At 42.0% G+C, this 15,109-nt stretch overlaps 1 protein-coding gene across 1 annotated transcript; it reads right to left on the bottom strand.

The window, feature by feature from the left end:
- Positions 1-5,114: 5,114 nt before the first annotated feature.
- Positions 5,115-14,694, bottom strand: TECTB (tectorin beta). Its single transcript, XM_010115398.2, has 10 exons — positions 14,619-14,694; positions 12,613-12,803; positions 12,054-12,196; positions 11,900-11,972; positions 9,260-9,363; positions 9,098-9,181; positions 8,735-8,897; positions 6,629-6,698; positions 5,643-5,675; positions 5,115-5,167 (listed from the first exon to the last, which is right to left on the bottom strand). Exons 1-10 carry the CDS (start codon positions 14,692-14,694, stop codon positions 5,115-5,117), a joined length of 990 nt encoding a protein of 329 aa, XP_010113700.2.
- Between the last annotated feature and the right edge of the window lie 415 nt (positions 14,695-15,109).

Genomic DNA, 15,109 nt, shown 5'->3' with positions numbered 1-15,109 from the left:
TTGTGAGCGAAGCACAGAGCTCCGGGTACATCAGAGGGTAAGGATTGCCACACATGGAGGCATCGTGGCACACCTATCACAAGTGTGAGGTAAAACTTGGTGTGAACTTCCTTCCAGGCAATTAACCTTTGAGTTTTACCTTATGTTTGCTGTGGGTCACCAGGTGCATAATAAATTGTTGTATCAGAACACTTAAATTTAGTGTATTGATTTTCTGTATACATGGAATTTCTCTTTCCAATATAGATAAAATAAGTGCAAATTTTGCAAGTTTTCTCAATTCACAGTTCATTGTCAGAAGTATCAGATCAGGCTACGTATTTTTCCTTGATGATTTTTTTTTTGTTATTTTGGTAACATTCCCCTCAACTTGAATGGCTAGCAATCTGATCTACCCCGCTGCCGTGATCTGCTCACTTCATTCTTTCTGCCTCAGTTTTTCTCAGTTTATAACAGGAAGATTAAATTTTCCAGATGAATCAGTTACTGTTTTTAGACTACTTTGATATATTCACTAAAAGGTGCTAGCACCTAAGTGTTGGGCATGAAAATAATGAGAATTGCTTAGAGTGCACTTATCAGGGCTTATTAATCACCATGTAAATTTATAGTGCTGTGCAAACATTTCACAGTGATAAGACCTCAGCTTTAGCATTAGACCTCAGCTTTAGCACTGCCCAAGGAATAGGATCTATATCCCCACTTCCTGTCATGCAGTACTGCATCATTTGGACCCTGCTGAATGTGCCTATGGAAAAGCAGAACACAATTTAAACCCACGAGCTCTTCTCAAAACATATTTCAGGGTCATGTTACTGACAAGTCTGTGCTACCTATTGTGGCTTAATTGTCTTTTTAAAGTGAGGTCAATATGATACACATCCTCAATGTCTGTATCTTAGGAGTGTTGACATAGGTTTCTGTGTTTGCTCCCAGAAGAAAATGCTGATGTTGTTTTCCAATTAGAATAGGTGAGCGTAAGCAGGAAAGCAGGCTGGCTTGCAGCAGACTGGCATCCCTTCCAGTGATGTCTTGTGTCACAGTGTGTAAATGCCCAGAGGGAGTCAGTCTGTGGGAGGAGGGTGTCGTGGATGAAACCACAAGCAAAGACAATCTAGCAGGAGAGGACACACAGGCTGCTCAATGTGGGAAGCAGTCTGGGAAGGCTGGAAACTGGTTACAACACGGAGCAGCTGTTTGCATTGCAGACAGGGCTTCGTATAGGGGAATTTAAGAACATTTCACTTAGAATTTAGAACTGGTATGTATCTAACATAATTGCTTTTGAAGAGCAGGCTATGACATTAGATGAGTACTAGGTTTTCCTTGTAACAACGAAGTAAATAAAAATGTATTGGAAGGCAGGCTGATCTCTACGCTTCAGGGTGCAGTGCAGCTTCTGACACAGCTCAGGACACTACTCTCCCCCTTGAGTGCCTGACTGCCTGGCTACAAGAATTATTATTTATTTCTCTGAAGCCACTGGACTTGACCTTTGCAGGGCCACAATGTTGTGCAACATGAAAGAGCCGTGGGGTCCAGTCAATCAATAGGTGTTTTTTTCCTCTGTACCTGTGAGTGACAGCTGCCCTTTGGATGGAAGTAACTTGGAAAGATTTGGTCTTGAGAATGGAGTGAGGAGATTCACTCCTAATACAGGCTGTCTACTTCTATGATGTTTTTTGTATGTATCAAGTAATGGGTCTTACGATACTACTCTGAGATAAATAGTTTTAACTTGTTCCTGACTGGGACATTTAAACAAAATGGCATGGATGTACAGAATAAAGAGATGAAGTTGGTGTTTAAATTAGGATTAAGACAGGGAGTTTCTATACATGCTATCTAGATCTGAGACATTGCCTATGTTTATATTGTGTAATATATTGCCAATTCTGGCAGCATATGCAATGTTTACCTCAGTGTGTTACTGAGTAGAGATCCTCCTGCAGAAAGGCTTGCAGCCCTACTGTGGCTTCACTCCTTTCTGGGCTGAGCTAGCAGGGGATGCATTGTGTGGGCATATCAGGTCAGACCTTGTCTGGCATCTCTGCAGCAGAATCAATTGCATGTCCCCTGATACCAGCTACTGAGGATTCGTTCACAAGTTCGGATTTGGAATTGTGGAATCCCAGCATAGGATATAAGACATAATGCTTGCTTATAATTAATTCTGACATGTCAGTCTCAGAGCCTGCTCCTTCTTTTTCACTGTGGGACCTGGGGTGGCGGGAATAGGAATCACAATGCCACAGCACTGTTTGTTTGGGGACACTGAATACAGCATGTCAAGGGTGGAAAGTACCAACTTGCATAGGTGGCATGCTTGCTGATCTGTTCTTATGAGGATTGTGTGTTATATCTGACTCTCTCTTTCATTGGCAATTTCTGTTGGACCTTCTTAATTGTTATTTGCATCTGCAGTGGCTGTCAAACAAAGGCTACCCAGGCTAATGGTGCTTGCCATTTGCAAGTGGGAAGAGTGACCTATCTTTAATGAACAAAATATTGTGTAAATGTGTGTCACTGTGCTAGCGCTACTGTGCTGCAACCCATGTTGTTACCATCTTGACACCTGTGTGTCTTCATTTCTCTCCTATTTCTTGCTATGACCTCAGTGACCTTGTGCTTCAGCATTACAATGCCACACTGGGAGAAGGAAAGCATGTAAAAACTCATGCCTCATTAAAGTTCCTCCAAGTAAGAGAAAGAATTGGGACAAAACCAAACTGTAATCTTTGGGAAAACAAGTGTTGAATTCTAAACAGATTATCTGTGTCCCCTGTAACTAACCTTCCTTTCCTCACATCTCCATGACCAGCCTTGAGTTGGACTTCCAGATGCAGAGATCAGGGCAAGCATCTTCATGTCCCACTAGCTGTAAAAGATCCAGCATTATAGTGCAACTGAAATTAAGTCGTCTATCAAGCTTTAGTTTGTGCTAAAATCTTTTGCAATCACTGCATTTTCAAATACTGGCAACAAAAATAGTATATCTCAGAATAAATAGTGATAAGCCATATGCAGGTTAGGAAAAATGAAGATGAATTATCAGCCATATTTTTATGCAAACTGTTTAGGATGAGCTTCCTTAAGAAAGAGTAAACAGTTCACTTCTGGAGCTGAGACGTGTTTATATGTTGCTGCCTTCTTTGGCAGATAGATCTTTTCATAGTCACCTCTGGGAACTGTTTTTCAGTTGTGTTTTCCTTCTCTGTTTTTTAGCAATAAACCATTTTTGGACTCTAGGGAGACAGTGATCCAGATTTGGATTGGTCACAGGGCTTCACCCATCCTGCAACCACAGCTAGCTGGGTGCCTGAGCCCCACTCAGTACAGCAACACGTACAGGAGATACGTGTGCCCAGAAGCTCCATCCCATGGTGGGCAGGGAGGTGGCCTAGGAATTCGCAAGCAGATTTCACAGCTGCTGCAATCCTACAAAGTTTGTTCCAAAGTAACACTTATTGCATAATAAGGAAGAAAATTAATGAACCTATCAAGGGAACTCAGTTCAAGGCTTTCTGCACAAAATAGCCATGATAGGAGAGCAGCGACTATTGCAAAGGCAAGGCAAAAGAAACAGGGTTTGGAGAAGCTGGTGTGCTAATCTCATTTGTCAAGGACAAGATTTTGAAGAGATAAAGCTGGTAGGAGGTGCTGAAACTTGGGGTGTTATTGGGAAGAGGGAAGGGGAAAGGGAGGCAAAGCAACAAATGGGGGTGAAAAACCTGCAGGGTCATTCCCTCTGATCAAAATGTTCTGTGATGCACAAAACATTCAATAGCTTTGCTCTGCTTTAGCAACGTGAGCCACTAAGAATTACTTGGGAGTGACAGATCTTCTAACTCTGGTCTAAATGAGACAATTCTGTCGAGAGAGTGCCCTCTGTTGTATGCAATGGCTCAATGCACACCATCACAGCGGAGCATTTTTCTGCAGGCTGTCAGGCTGGATGCATCTTCTAGCTGTGCATTGTCTTCACAAGAATGAGGTTTCCTCTCTAATAACAATAGCAAAAATTCTATAAGGTGCTTGTGCTGCAGAATGCACAGATACAGGTGCACACATGGTGTTAATTAATGGGAAGTTTAACAACTGTAATAATAATTCTCTCTTTCACCTTTAGGATCCTGACAGTTTCATGGAAAAGGCCTTGGAATGTTTCTTACACTTTCAAGAGTTTTTTTCTCAATAGTGTTTTAGTAATTAGTGGAAGTATAGTACCAGCATCACTCTTGCTGAGAAATTGTTTAATGCGTTGGTATTTCCTTCTCTTTAGAAATTATGATTTAACTTTCTAGTGATTTCTTCTTGTTCTTTAAGAGCTGTTGTTAGTCAGGTACAGAACTAACACCTGGACCCTGTTTTATCTGATGCTAGTTATGTCTTCAAGGAAGTGTAAAGCTCATTAGTTTGTTTTCCAACCTCAGATGTGCTTAATTTGCCTCCACACCATGCAGCTATCCAGCACTGAGCCTGTCCAGTCAGCAAGACACCCTGCTCCTGACAGTGTTGTACCTACTGCAGCATGTGTCGTACTTTACTTAACCCAACCAATCAATACCAACAATGCTGAGAAGCCAGATGAAAATGTCAGGTAATTAATTGTGAAGACCTTCTAACTATTGCTACATTAAAAGCATCCTTTTCTCCTATGCTTGACATATTAGGTTAGTTTTCTTCTTGTTCAAAGGACCTTGCAGGACCAGGCTTGGAGGGGAGTATGGTGCCACACTGAGACTGACAGAGAAGGGTGACCCTGAAGGGAAATTTGGCGTGGAAAAATGCTGAGTTTGCATATCCCTATGTTCTTTATAGAAACAAGTACTGTTGGCATCACAATTCTTTAAAAGGAGGCATCAGTAGAATACATAACCCTTGGGTTTTCACTAGTTTAAAATGCCTGCAGAGACTGGGGAGAGGCAAATCTGCTTTGGGATTCTCCAGTATTCAAGACACAAAGCTCATGGAATGTTTTATTTATCTGGTAAAATGCTGCACAAGGATTTTTTTGTGACTTTCATTTTTCCTCTGTAAAATAAACATCTTTAGTAAAGAAGTCCAGGTCCAAACAGGACTGGGAAAAGTTAAGAAACACCTCTGGACTGCGTTTATAATAAAACAGCACAAAATCCAATCACAAAGAGTAGGTGGAAGATGATATCTGCAAGAGAAACACAGACAATGTGAGTACTTCACTGTCACTGCCTTTCACATTCTCTTCCCACCCCCATCAATGCAACTGCATGCCCATAATGTGGCTCTGTCATCATGTCAAGTTTTAACAAATAGGCTTTGAAAGGGCTTTTTCAAACCCTCTCCAAATAGGAATGCTTTCAGACATCTCTGTTAACCCAGTGAAGCATGCTTGTTCCTTTTTGGGAAGAGGGTGTGAAAATAAGAGAAAGTAATGTTCAGTACTGGAAGTTACGGGTATGATTTTATTGTCCAGAGTGTGGGATGTGCCAAAAGGAGGAAAACAAAGTGCAGACTCTTGAGAAATAAAATTTGATTTTGAAAGATTTCCCTTTCTGTCAGATTTACCAGGTCTTTCTTTGAGCTATAGGTTTTATGTTGACAGAGTCACCCAAAATCCATATTTGGGATTGATATTTTCATTGTCATATTTTGCTGTTTACCTGAGAGTGTGTAAAATCTGGATAAACCTTTGCCTGTATAAAGTAAGAGAAAAAGATTACATTGGGATAGCATGTTTAAAATAGGGTAAAGTGCACGAGCGTGCTTTGTACAAGCAGAACAGATGACATTTGCCACATTTTGAAATTCTGGATATTTCTTCCTCTTGGCTTTACTGTCTGAAATTATAAGAGGATCCTCAGTTCTTTTATCTTCTAAAATTGATGAGCCTTTACTGGTGCCACATACTGAACTCTAATAATGCTGCTGTACATATATTTGCAATTTTTAAATTGGCTTTCAAGTTGGTGTGGTTGTAATTGATAAACTAGTATGAAGTGCTCCAGTGAAAACACGATTTAGGCATACCTTGTTCCAAGGACCTGTTTCAAAAGATGTGCTGGATCCACAGAATTAAACCAGCTCAGGGAGAAATTCCTGGTGCCTCCAGAAGGCAGCAGTTAGAGGAAACAGGCGTTGTTTTATAATGGGAAAACCTGATGGCAGTTCAGTTTGTGTATCAGGAGGGATGGGCACAAAAGGTTAACCTTCCAGAGTTATGGTTATGCTAAGGTACCAACCCACAGTGAAAAGAAAAGCTCTCCTGCTGCTCCTAAGCCTGACCTCTCTCCCGCTCCTGTGCCATCTATTAGAGCTTGTCTGAGCTGTCGCTGAGGTCAAATGCAGGTGAGCAGAGTTTACCTTGCTAACTTGGTGTGTAAGTGGTTTGGCCATTTATCATTAATGCCAAATGGGTGCCTTTACTCACTTTGTAATACAATGAGGAGAGTTTCACTGAGCTTTCTGCCAGAGCCCTGAGCCTGGAGGTGACCAGCTGCCTGGAGGTGAACTCCTGCTGCCAATGGGGGAGATGGCTCTGGCAGAGGGCTTCAGCTCCCTCTGCTTGCTGCTGCCCTGTGAGCCACCAGCAGTTCACAACTTCATTGCTTCCCAAAGGGAGAAGCACCCCAGAAACCCAATCACTTACTGCGTACAGTGATCTCTGCCACTAAAACACCTCCAGTTTGTTCCATGCGCTGTTTTCGTTTGTCACATGTCTCAAGAGATCAGAGAGAAAGCCATGTATACCAGAAAAATTAAAAATAATTAAAAAATCCAAACCCAACTCTCATGTTTCCAACAAAGGAGATTAAATCTGTATCAATATTGCTGCAGATTTTCTAGGGATTTTTCTCCCTGTAGTTATTGAGGTTTTTTAATGCAGGAGAAATGTATGGAGAGTCTTTACAGTGCATTTTCCAAGGATTTTGGTGTGCTGACTGTCAGTGTAAGTGCTGACTGTCAGTGTAAGTGCTCTTTTCAGTTGTGTGATGGCAGGAGCCCAGCTGGGTGTCCACTTGCTAATCACAGGTCCTCCTGGGCTGCCCTTTCCGCCCTGCCTTAAACAAACCTCCTGTCAAGAAGGAAGGGGAGAGCTGAGCTCCATCTAGTTAACCCGTGACCTCTGTGAAGGCTTCTGTTGTTGTTTATTGATAATTGTAATTGTTGCCCATTGGGTCAGATTAGGAAGCACCAAATCCCTTCCATATAGATCATCTCACATCCAGCACTAATGATGCCTGTCACAGCTGACAAGGTCTGTATTGGGGGCAGTGCTCTATAGATTAAAGGTCCTTGTCTGTCCCCTGACCTTTGCAGATCCCCAGCTGTGGGCATTTTTTTACAAACTCAGCGTGTGGTAATTCTGGTTATGAGTTGCTTGTAAGCATAGACCTCCAGCTTGGTTCAACTCTAATTGCAGCAGATGACCAGCTGCATTTTTGGGTTGGAAGTGGACTCAAGGGATGTTAGCTTGATCGAGCAATTATCCTTTGCTGGAGGGTGAGGAGGGAATTCCACACTGTGCCTGTGAGGATGATGTAGATATTTGGCAGTACTGTCAGAAAGGCAGATAGGGAGTACTGCTTTTGTGTTTTCTTTTAACACCAGACTGTGGCTGGATGAAAAGTTGAAGAAATCTTTAAAAATAAACAACAAAATCTAAGCCCAGAAGTTTTTATTTTGCCTCTGAAACTTAGAATTTCTAGCAATGCAATTTTATCAAATGTGCAGATTTGCACAAATCAGTGCCACCTGCTTAGTGCTGAGGCTGGATAATAAATTGTCATCTTGATTTGGCTCCTCGACCAGTAAAGGGTTTAGAAAGAAAAGTTGGTTTGACCAGGAGTGATGCTTTCTCTTCTCCAGCAAGAAATGATGACTGAGATGACAGTATGTTGGTCAATGAGTATTTTGGGCTTTAATTTCAGGTTAAATAAAATTTGACTTCATTTTATAGCAGTGACATTGCATGAGAGAAAGAATAGTGAAGCTCTGACTTACTGGAGGAGAGAGAGAGAAGTCTTTAAAGACAGACACTTCAGTAAGCCTCACCTTTGCATCAGTTGGTGCCAGCAGTGCACCATGGTAAATAACATGCCTGTTAGCACCCCCACCTCATTCCCACCTAAGGTCACAGGAACCTACTCTTCGACCTCAGTTCCTGCTCCAGTGACAATTTATGTCTTTCATGCAGAATAGGATGGCTGCAAGAGCAGGAACTTCCTGCAGTAACACTGCTCCTTGCAGGGGGTTGGACTAGATGACTTTTAAAGATCCCTTCCAACCCAAAGTATTCTATAGTTCTGTGATAGTGGAGAGGACTTTCCCTGGGAAAGGGGACCGGAATGTTTGGTTTGACTAGCAATGGGCTTTGAGCCAGGCTCTCCTGCTGCCCCTAGGGTGCCCTCAGCATTGAGATATTTAGTAAAATGCTCTACTTTCTCCTTTTTTTCAGGCTTCTGTTTAACTGTTGCTGTTTATCAGACAGGACTGTAGTCTGGGATGTTGAACTGAGTTTTTAAATGGCTACCTTATTTCTCAATACATTTAAACAAGTTGCTCAATGTTGCATACAGCGCCTGTGGCATGACAGGGGTCGGGGTGCACAGCTGGCCACTCGGGTTCGGGTGTTGTGTGGCTCCATCCACTGAAAGCTGTGGCATTAGCTCTACACCTCACGTACCCTCAGGAAGGTCTGGACATCCTCTGTCTAAATTTAGCACCGTATGTTTCTCTAGGAGGGAGGCCTTACCACCGGGCAGGAGAACTTCTCGCTGTCGCAGACATGCGTCTCGCAGTGCAGCCAGACCTTGGACAGCTTGGGGATGTTACGGAACCGGAAAGCATTGAACTGGAACGTTGCCCGGCTCGTTTTCCCATTCTCGTGCACAAGGATGGAGCTATCTGTGGCACACCTGTGTTGTGTATAGAGAAGCAGTGTCAGAGCCTACATGGCTTCAGTGAAACACCTCCTGAGGTCTCAGTCTGATGGGTGCATTTGCCCTGCTGTGGGTCAGCTTCTCTTTTGCCCCCTCAGACCCCAGCCCCCACCTTTCTGTCACCCCTGGGGGCTGGGCTGGGCAGAGGTACTCCTGCGGGTCCCACCAGAACCTACCCCTTGGTGATCAGAGGCCAGTGGACCTGATAGAAATACTCTGAGGAGGGAGTGGCCCAGCAGTTGTTGAGAACAACTTTGAACCTGCGGAGATAGAAACCCCAGATTAACAAGGAATGTTTGATTGCTAATTTATTAATTATTACTGCTTCCCTTGCCTACCTGTCACTTAAGCCCTTAGCTTCCACTCCAGCAAATATGTCAGAACCAATTTCTGATGTTTCAACGATGAAAGGGGCTTCTTTTATACTTGAAAACTTTGCATTCTTTGAAAGACAAAGAGAAAGGCATCAGGTATTACTAGTAACATGCAAAGGAAAGCCATGTGGCAACTTCAGACAGCTCTGGAGAAATGGACTTCAGGAGTCTACGTTCTTATTACTTGCAAGTTCCAAACTCTACACCTAGTAGTAGGACTATTGCAAGCCCAAGATGATGATTAAAAATCTTTTGGGTTGATGTCTGGCTTCTAATGATAGTAAGTGACAGAATTTGATGCTGTTTGGATTGTGGTATGTGTTATATCACAGCGTGGGTGGGAGGTGATCTTGCTGCTGCTTCTGATACACCAGAGGTGGTGAGGGAAGCTGGTGGGAGTGAGAGACTGGACATGACTGTATGGAATGGGAATGGGGTTGGGAGATAGCCACATAGTGAGCAAAAGGAATGGAGGCAAGCAGAAATCACATGCTCATATACAAAGGCACTCCGTGATTTATACTTGTGGTGGCCAGCATGGTGAGAGCTGAGGTGCAGGAGGAGCTCTGCCACACTCATTAATCCACTAAAAAAGCCAGCCTGCTAAAAGTAGTGCAGTTTGTGGTGCTCAAGTGAGAAAGTTTGGTTACAAATACACTGAAGTACCTATCTTAAATCCTGCTGCTTTTTATTGCATAAGATCATAACGACGCTAGCACAGAAACTGAAGAGTAACATGTTTAGTCATAGCATTGGTTTACTTAGTTAAAGCTATGCAGGTCTATGTAGTTCTGGAGCTGTTGGACTATCTTGCCCTGCTGTGCTTGCTCAGTCCCCTGGTACTGATTTTCTTATGTACCTTTCCTCGCCTGTGTAGCGAGGTGGCTGTGAGGCACTACAGTATTCCCACTGCGACGTCTGATAGATTGGGTGCACTGAAGTTAAGACTCAAGGCTGTGTTTAGATTAGTGATCCATGGCTGTTAAGTGCCCTGAGAAATTATCATTTAACCAAAGATTTCTCCCAAAGGAGAGAACTTGCAGAAGTACTGCCACAAAACTCGTTATCAATCCTGGTACTAAAATGAATTGAACATGGTATAGTGCTTCTTTTTCCAAACTCTACACTGTTTTAGGGTACTGTCTTGTTTTTCTTCACAACAGCTTTCAGTGTTGAAGGTCTGATTTTCATTAAGGCTCCAGCCCCTCATGCTGCATCACGGTCCTTTGCTGTTAATGCTGTGTCACAGACTAAAGGACAGGTGAGACTGAAGTTATGCTTCAGCTTGGGCACTGCTTCTGGGTGAGGTAATGGACACATGAAGCACCTGGAAGTATGGCCCATCTGATGCAGAGGGCTGTGTCAGGCAGCAGCAGAGATGAACAGCAAGGCAAAATAAATCTTTTATTTCCATTTTGCCAGGAAAAAAATAAGATAACATTTCATTGACATTAACCTTTTTTTCCCAGTGAAAATATGAACAAGATGACAAAGGAGTGGTCTGTTAGCTTTCTGAGCTTGTTCTGTATTTGTGCTCAGTGGGAAAATTTATTAGTACAGTTCAGCCGTTCCCTCCTTGACTCCTGGGAGCCCCAGGGCCATGAGAACAAAACAGTCATTTGGCAAAAAAAAATTAAAGTATCAGAAATCCTTTGCTCACTGTCCATCATTTGTTTTTGCAGCCATTCTGTCAAGAGTTGACAGGAGCAGTGTGGTATCTCCTGAGACCTTGGCAGTATATACTACCAGCGTGTGATATATCAGGAAAAAAAAAAGAGCACATGGGCTTTCATGTGGCACCCAAAGCCTGATAAAATGTTCAGTGATCAATAAGGACCCAAAATGTGGGGTGTAGGGGGAGAGATTTCCATCAGTCCACCTTGTGCTAAATACTCCCTCTAGCTGGCCTATAAATGTAACACAGTATGTTATTAGTTGTGCTTTTTCTAGATGTTCTAAAACAGAGAGGCTGATTTGGTGCTTTTGACTATGCTTTGGTGGAAAAAAGATTCCAGGATCAGAAGCTGGCTGCTCCAGCAGCACAGCAGAGCTGTGGGGAGGAGAGTGATGTTTCAAAAGATCGGCCCAATATCCAGGGACAATATTTTGTTGGAAACAAAATTCCAGCATAACCTAAAGATCTCTGGGGAACACAGAGTATCTGTCAGGTGAGAGGACCGGGAAACAAGCTGCAAGAGAAATGCATGGAGCTTTGCTGTATCTATAAGAGACTATGTGATAGCAGCAGTGCCTGCAGATGCATGCTGCTTTTTGAGTGGGACTATGAACAAGTTTTGCTTTTTCTTATAAAACCTATCAGCATGTTAAAAAAATGTACCTCCCAGCAGAAAAATCTACCTGATTTGGAGGGAATGAAAGAACAGCTGGCATGCGTCTGCTCTGTTCGGTTTAAGTATATCCCTGTCAGATAGGAAATCAGAAACAAGGACCCCTGCAAACCCCACTGTAATTATCTGTTCCAGGCTAGTAATGTGCCCCATGACACATAAAAGTCACAAGCAGCAGCCCTTTTTTTTTTTCCAGCACTTAGGCTGAAGTCTGTGAAAAATGAAGGCAAAAAGCTGGGCAGCAAAGAGCACTTACAGAGTAGAAGTTGAGGGACAACTGACTTTCAAATGAGCCTGAGCTCCCATTCTTCACATGGATGGTGGCCACCCTGGGGACATAACAAAGTTTCTGTTTAAGTGAGAGGTCGTGCTGAATATGAGGTGAAGTGCATTCCTGGAAAAGGACGTACCTTTGGTCAAAGGCAGCCTGGTTCACCAGGTAGTTGGCATTGTATGTGCAGCTGAATGAGTAATTAACAGGCTGGCTCTTCACAATTATGGAGGAGTCATTGGAGACGATGGAGTTGTAGAAGTGATAAATGGGGTTCTTGAACTGTGGATGGCAAGACAGAGAAATGTAGGCAGTACTGAATCTCTGAGACATCAGGAACAACTTTATACTTTGAAACATGAAGACTATCTGGTGACAAAACACCATCCCCAAGGAAACATGGTTTTGTAGCTCTTTATATGCTATCTGCCTTATATGCCTTCCTATATATATGTTCTCTGAAATACAGGTGCAAATGGATGACTAACACAGAGACTAACATCACTAAGTCTGCAAGTATTTTGCCTGTACATGCAGTGTGCAACTATTTGATTCTTCCTTTTCCCTGATACTGGAGTTTGCCTCTTCTTTCCATCACTGCTTAGAGCTTACTCCAAGCTGAAGTAAGTGGGACTCTCTTAAGTGAGTCCAGCTGATTTCTGAGTCCAGCTCAGAAATCTTGACCTTGATAGTCTTACCTCTGACTGTGTCCCACAGTATGATTTGTTTTTAGGTGATAGGTCTGGGATTGTGAATTGGTAATACCCCGAATCGTGGATCCCATTGTAGCAAATGCCTCCAAGTGCCAGCTGATTAACCTCCCATCCATAAGGACACTCCGGAATTTTGGTAATGATGGTTTTAGGATAGCAGTACACCAGAATTACATCTGAAAGGAAAATAATACACCTAGAGTGATATTCAGTGGTGTTTTTCTTCCAAAGAGGTTGACCTGCACACCTACTTTCCATTGGGAGTAAACTTCTGTGGGCTGTGTGTGCTGGGAGGTCCCCTAACGTGAGCAGCTTTTGCTACACAAAACTGACCTTTGCATTGTTAAATTCTGTCCTCGTTGGAAGAGTCTGGCCTTTGCCTTCTAATTAATGCAGAACTACATGTAATTTTTTTTTTATCTTTCTGGAATAGCTGATCGGGGAGCAGAGACACTGCTGAGAAACCTGAAGTGAAAAATTGCTGCACTGAAATCTGTTAGGTTATGCTGCAGAGCCGGCTTCTGTAACACCACTGACTTTGTAAAAATAATACTGGTGAAGTTTTTTGTTAAGCTTCAGTAGATGTGCACCTTTTTGTAGCGATGTTAGTTCTAGGACTTGATATATATTCAGCGCTTTCTCTCCTTGCACTGGCACTGCAGTGTCAGTGTAAACTGAATTTTTAGAATTCTCAAGTTAAAAGCTAAGATCTAAAAATGAACCTAAAAGCCTAGCACTGTTAGTAGTAATAGTAAATGAACAGAAATCCTAGCCCTGTTAACAGCAATGGTTAATCACAGTGTAGTATGTTTCAAAATATGATAATTGCTAATACAACCATGAATATTGAACACCATAACTTACAGACTGATTGCTTCAGGATAGCAGAATTGGACATTTTTCAAAGAGTATCAGGCAGTGCAAATTTGAATGTCTGATGGGAATTTAAAGGGCAAATATTAACTAACCATTAGTGACCTGAAAATTGAGAAAGACTTACTACAGTCAGAAAAAAATACACCCTACCTGGAATTTTCAATTATTTCATTTAAAACCCTTGACACTCATTTTTATGATAAAAGCCTGATTTTGCAGCATTTCCATGTCTGCAGAAGGTTAAGAAATACTTGGAGAAAGTCAAACGGGGACTTTATCAACTCACTGCGTTCTGATCAACAAACCTTCAGCACACGCACGCTAATTCTGCTTGCAGTGATGGTCAGATTTGTAACTCTGGTGACTTTACAGCTATGAAAATTCCTGCATTTCAGACAAACTGCTTGTGCAAATGAAAGTACTGAAATAAATGGCTAGAGGGCCAAATACTTAAGATATACCATGAAATTACTGGCAGTAGACTGACAACAGTCCCAGACGTACAAAGCAAATGCTCTATATTGAGGCATATTCCAATGCATTTCTAAAGCACATTTCTTAATTATAGTGAATTCTACATTACAAGTCTGTCCGGCACCAAATAATTTGATTTTCTAGGCAAAAATCAGTGTGCAATTAGGGCCTTAGCATCAATTATTTTTGTGGGGGTTTTTTTTGTTTAATATAGCAGTGTGGTGCAGGAGTTCAGCCCAGCACATTCATTCACTGCTAGTCATCTGATTGCAGTCAGTGGGACTAAAGCCCAGCTTGGGCAGCCAAGATCTGCTGCATCTAGCCTGTGCTATTGCAGATAATTTCTAATTGTTCTTGTTTTCTTTGCCATTTTATGCTTGAATGCTGCTTGTGCTTAACTTAATTGGACTATGATTATTGCACAGATTTAAGCATATGCCTAATTCTCTGTGGGGCTACGACTTTAGTGGTATGTGCTGTACTTTTCTAGCTGAAAGCAGATCAATAAAAGAAATGTAAGGATTAGCTCGCCAGAATCCACAGTTTAACTTTCTGAAGAAAAAACCTTTACACTTTTAAATAGAAAAAACCCTTTGGCAGCTTAATTACAAGAGAAGATCATAGGAGGCAAGTTATTTTACCTGCTTTATTTGGACTGCAAGGCCCCGCAAGAGCTTGAGCCAAGATGACCAGCAGATAAATAGTGAGAGTCACCATTTCTTGCAATGATCTGAGGACACAGGGAATAAGAGCTGAAGTTGTCTTTAAAATTGGAAATAAAAAAAATACAATGGCTGCAGACCAAAACTGTAGCTACTGTTAAACATGTTCTTCTTGCAGAGAGAAACAAATAACATACTGATATTTTGTCGTCCAACTTAATTGCATCGACAAAATAAGTATTTCCAAGACCATTATTATTGCTGAGACACTATTGTGACAATTTTACTATTTCTGTTTAGTGGTGGCTTTGAATTATTCTAGGTTTTCTTTGTTCTAGTAAAGAGTCTAAACCTTAAGTGTTAGTATAACCAAATGAAAGTGAAGCAATGGGATATGAAAAAGGAGGGAATAGAAATTACTAGAAGAAATATGATGCAATAACATACATATTGTGCTTTTAAAGTTAATG

The sequence above is a fragment of the Chlamydotis macqueenii genome, chromosome 7 (assembly GCF_036417535.1).
Source record: "Chlamydotis macqueenii isolate bChlMac1 chromosome 7, bChlMac1.mat, whole genome shotgun sequence".
In the NCBI taxonomy this organism is placed as follows: domain Eukaryota; kingdom Metazoa; phylum Chordata; class Aves; order Otidiformes; family Otididae; genus Chlamydotis; species Chlamydotis macqueenii.
This window is presented reverse-complemented; position numbering and strand designations above follow the sequence as displayed.

Bases quoted from the DNA above. Each gene is read 5' to 3' on its own strand.
- TECTB (XM_010115398.2), bottom strand. From the start codon at position 14,694: ATGGTGACTCTCACTATTTATCTGCTGGTCATCTTGGCTCAAGCTCTT. The intron at 9,364-11,899 runs GTAAGTGCTCTT...TGTCTTTCAAAG, and splicing joins TGTCCCTCAACTTCTACTCT to AATGCAAAGTTTTCAAGTAT. The intron at 5,168-5,642 runs GTAAACAGCAAA...TTTCTCTTGCAG, and splicing joins CAGATTTTACACACTCTCAG to ATATCATCTTCCACCTACTC.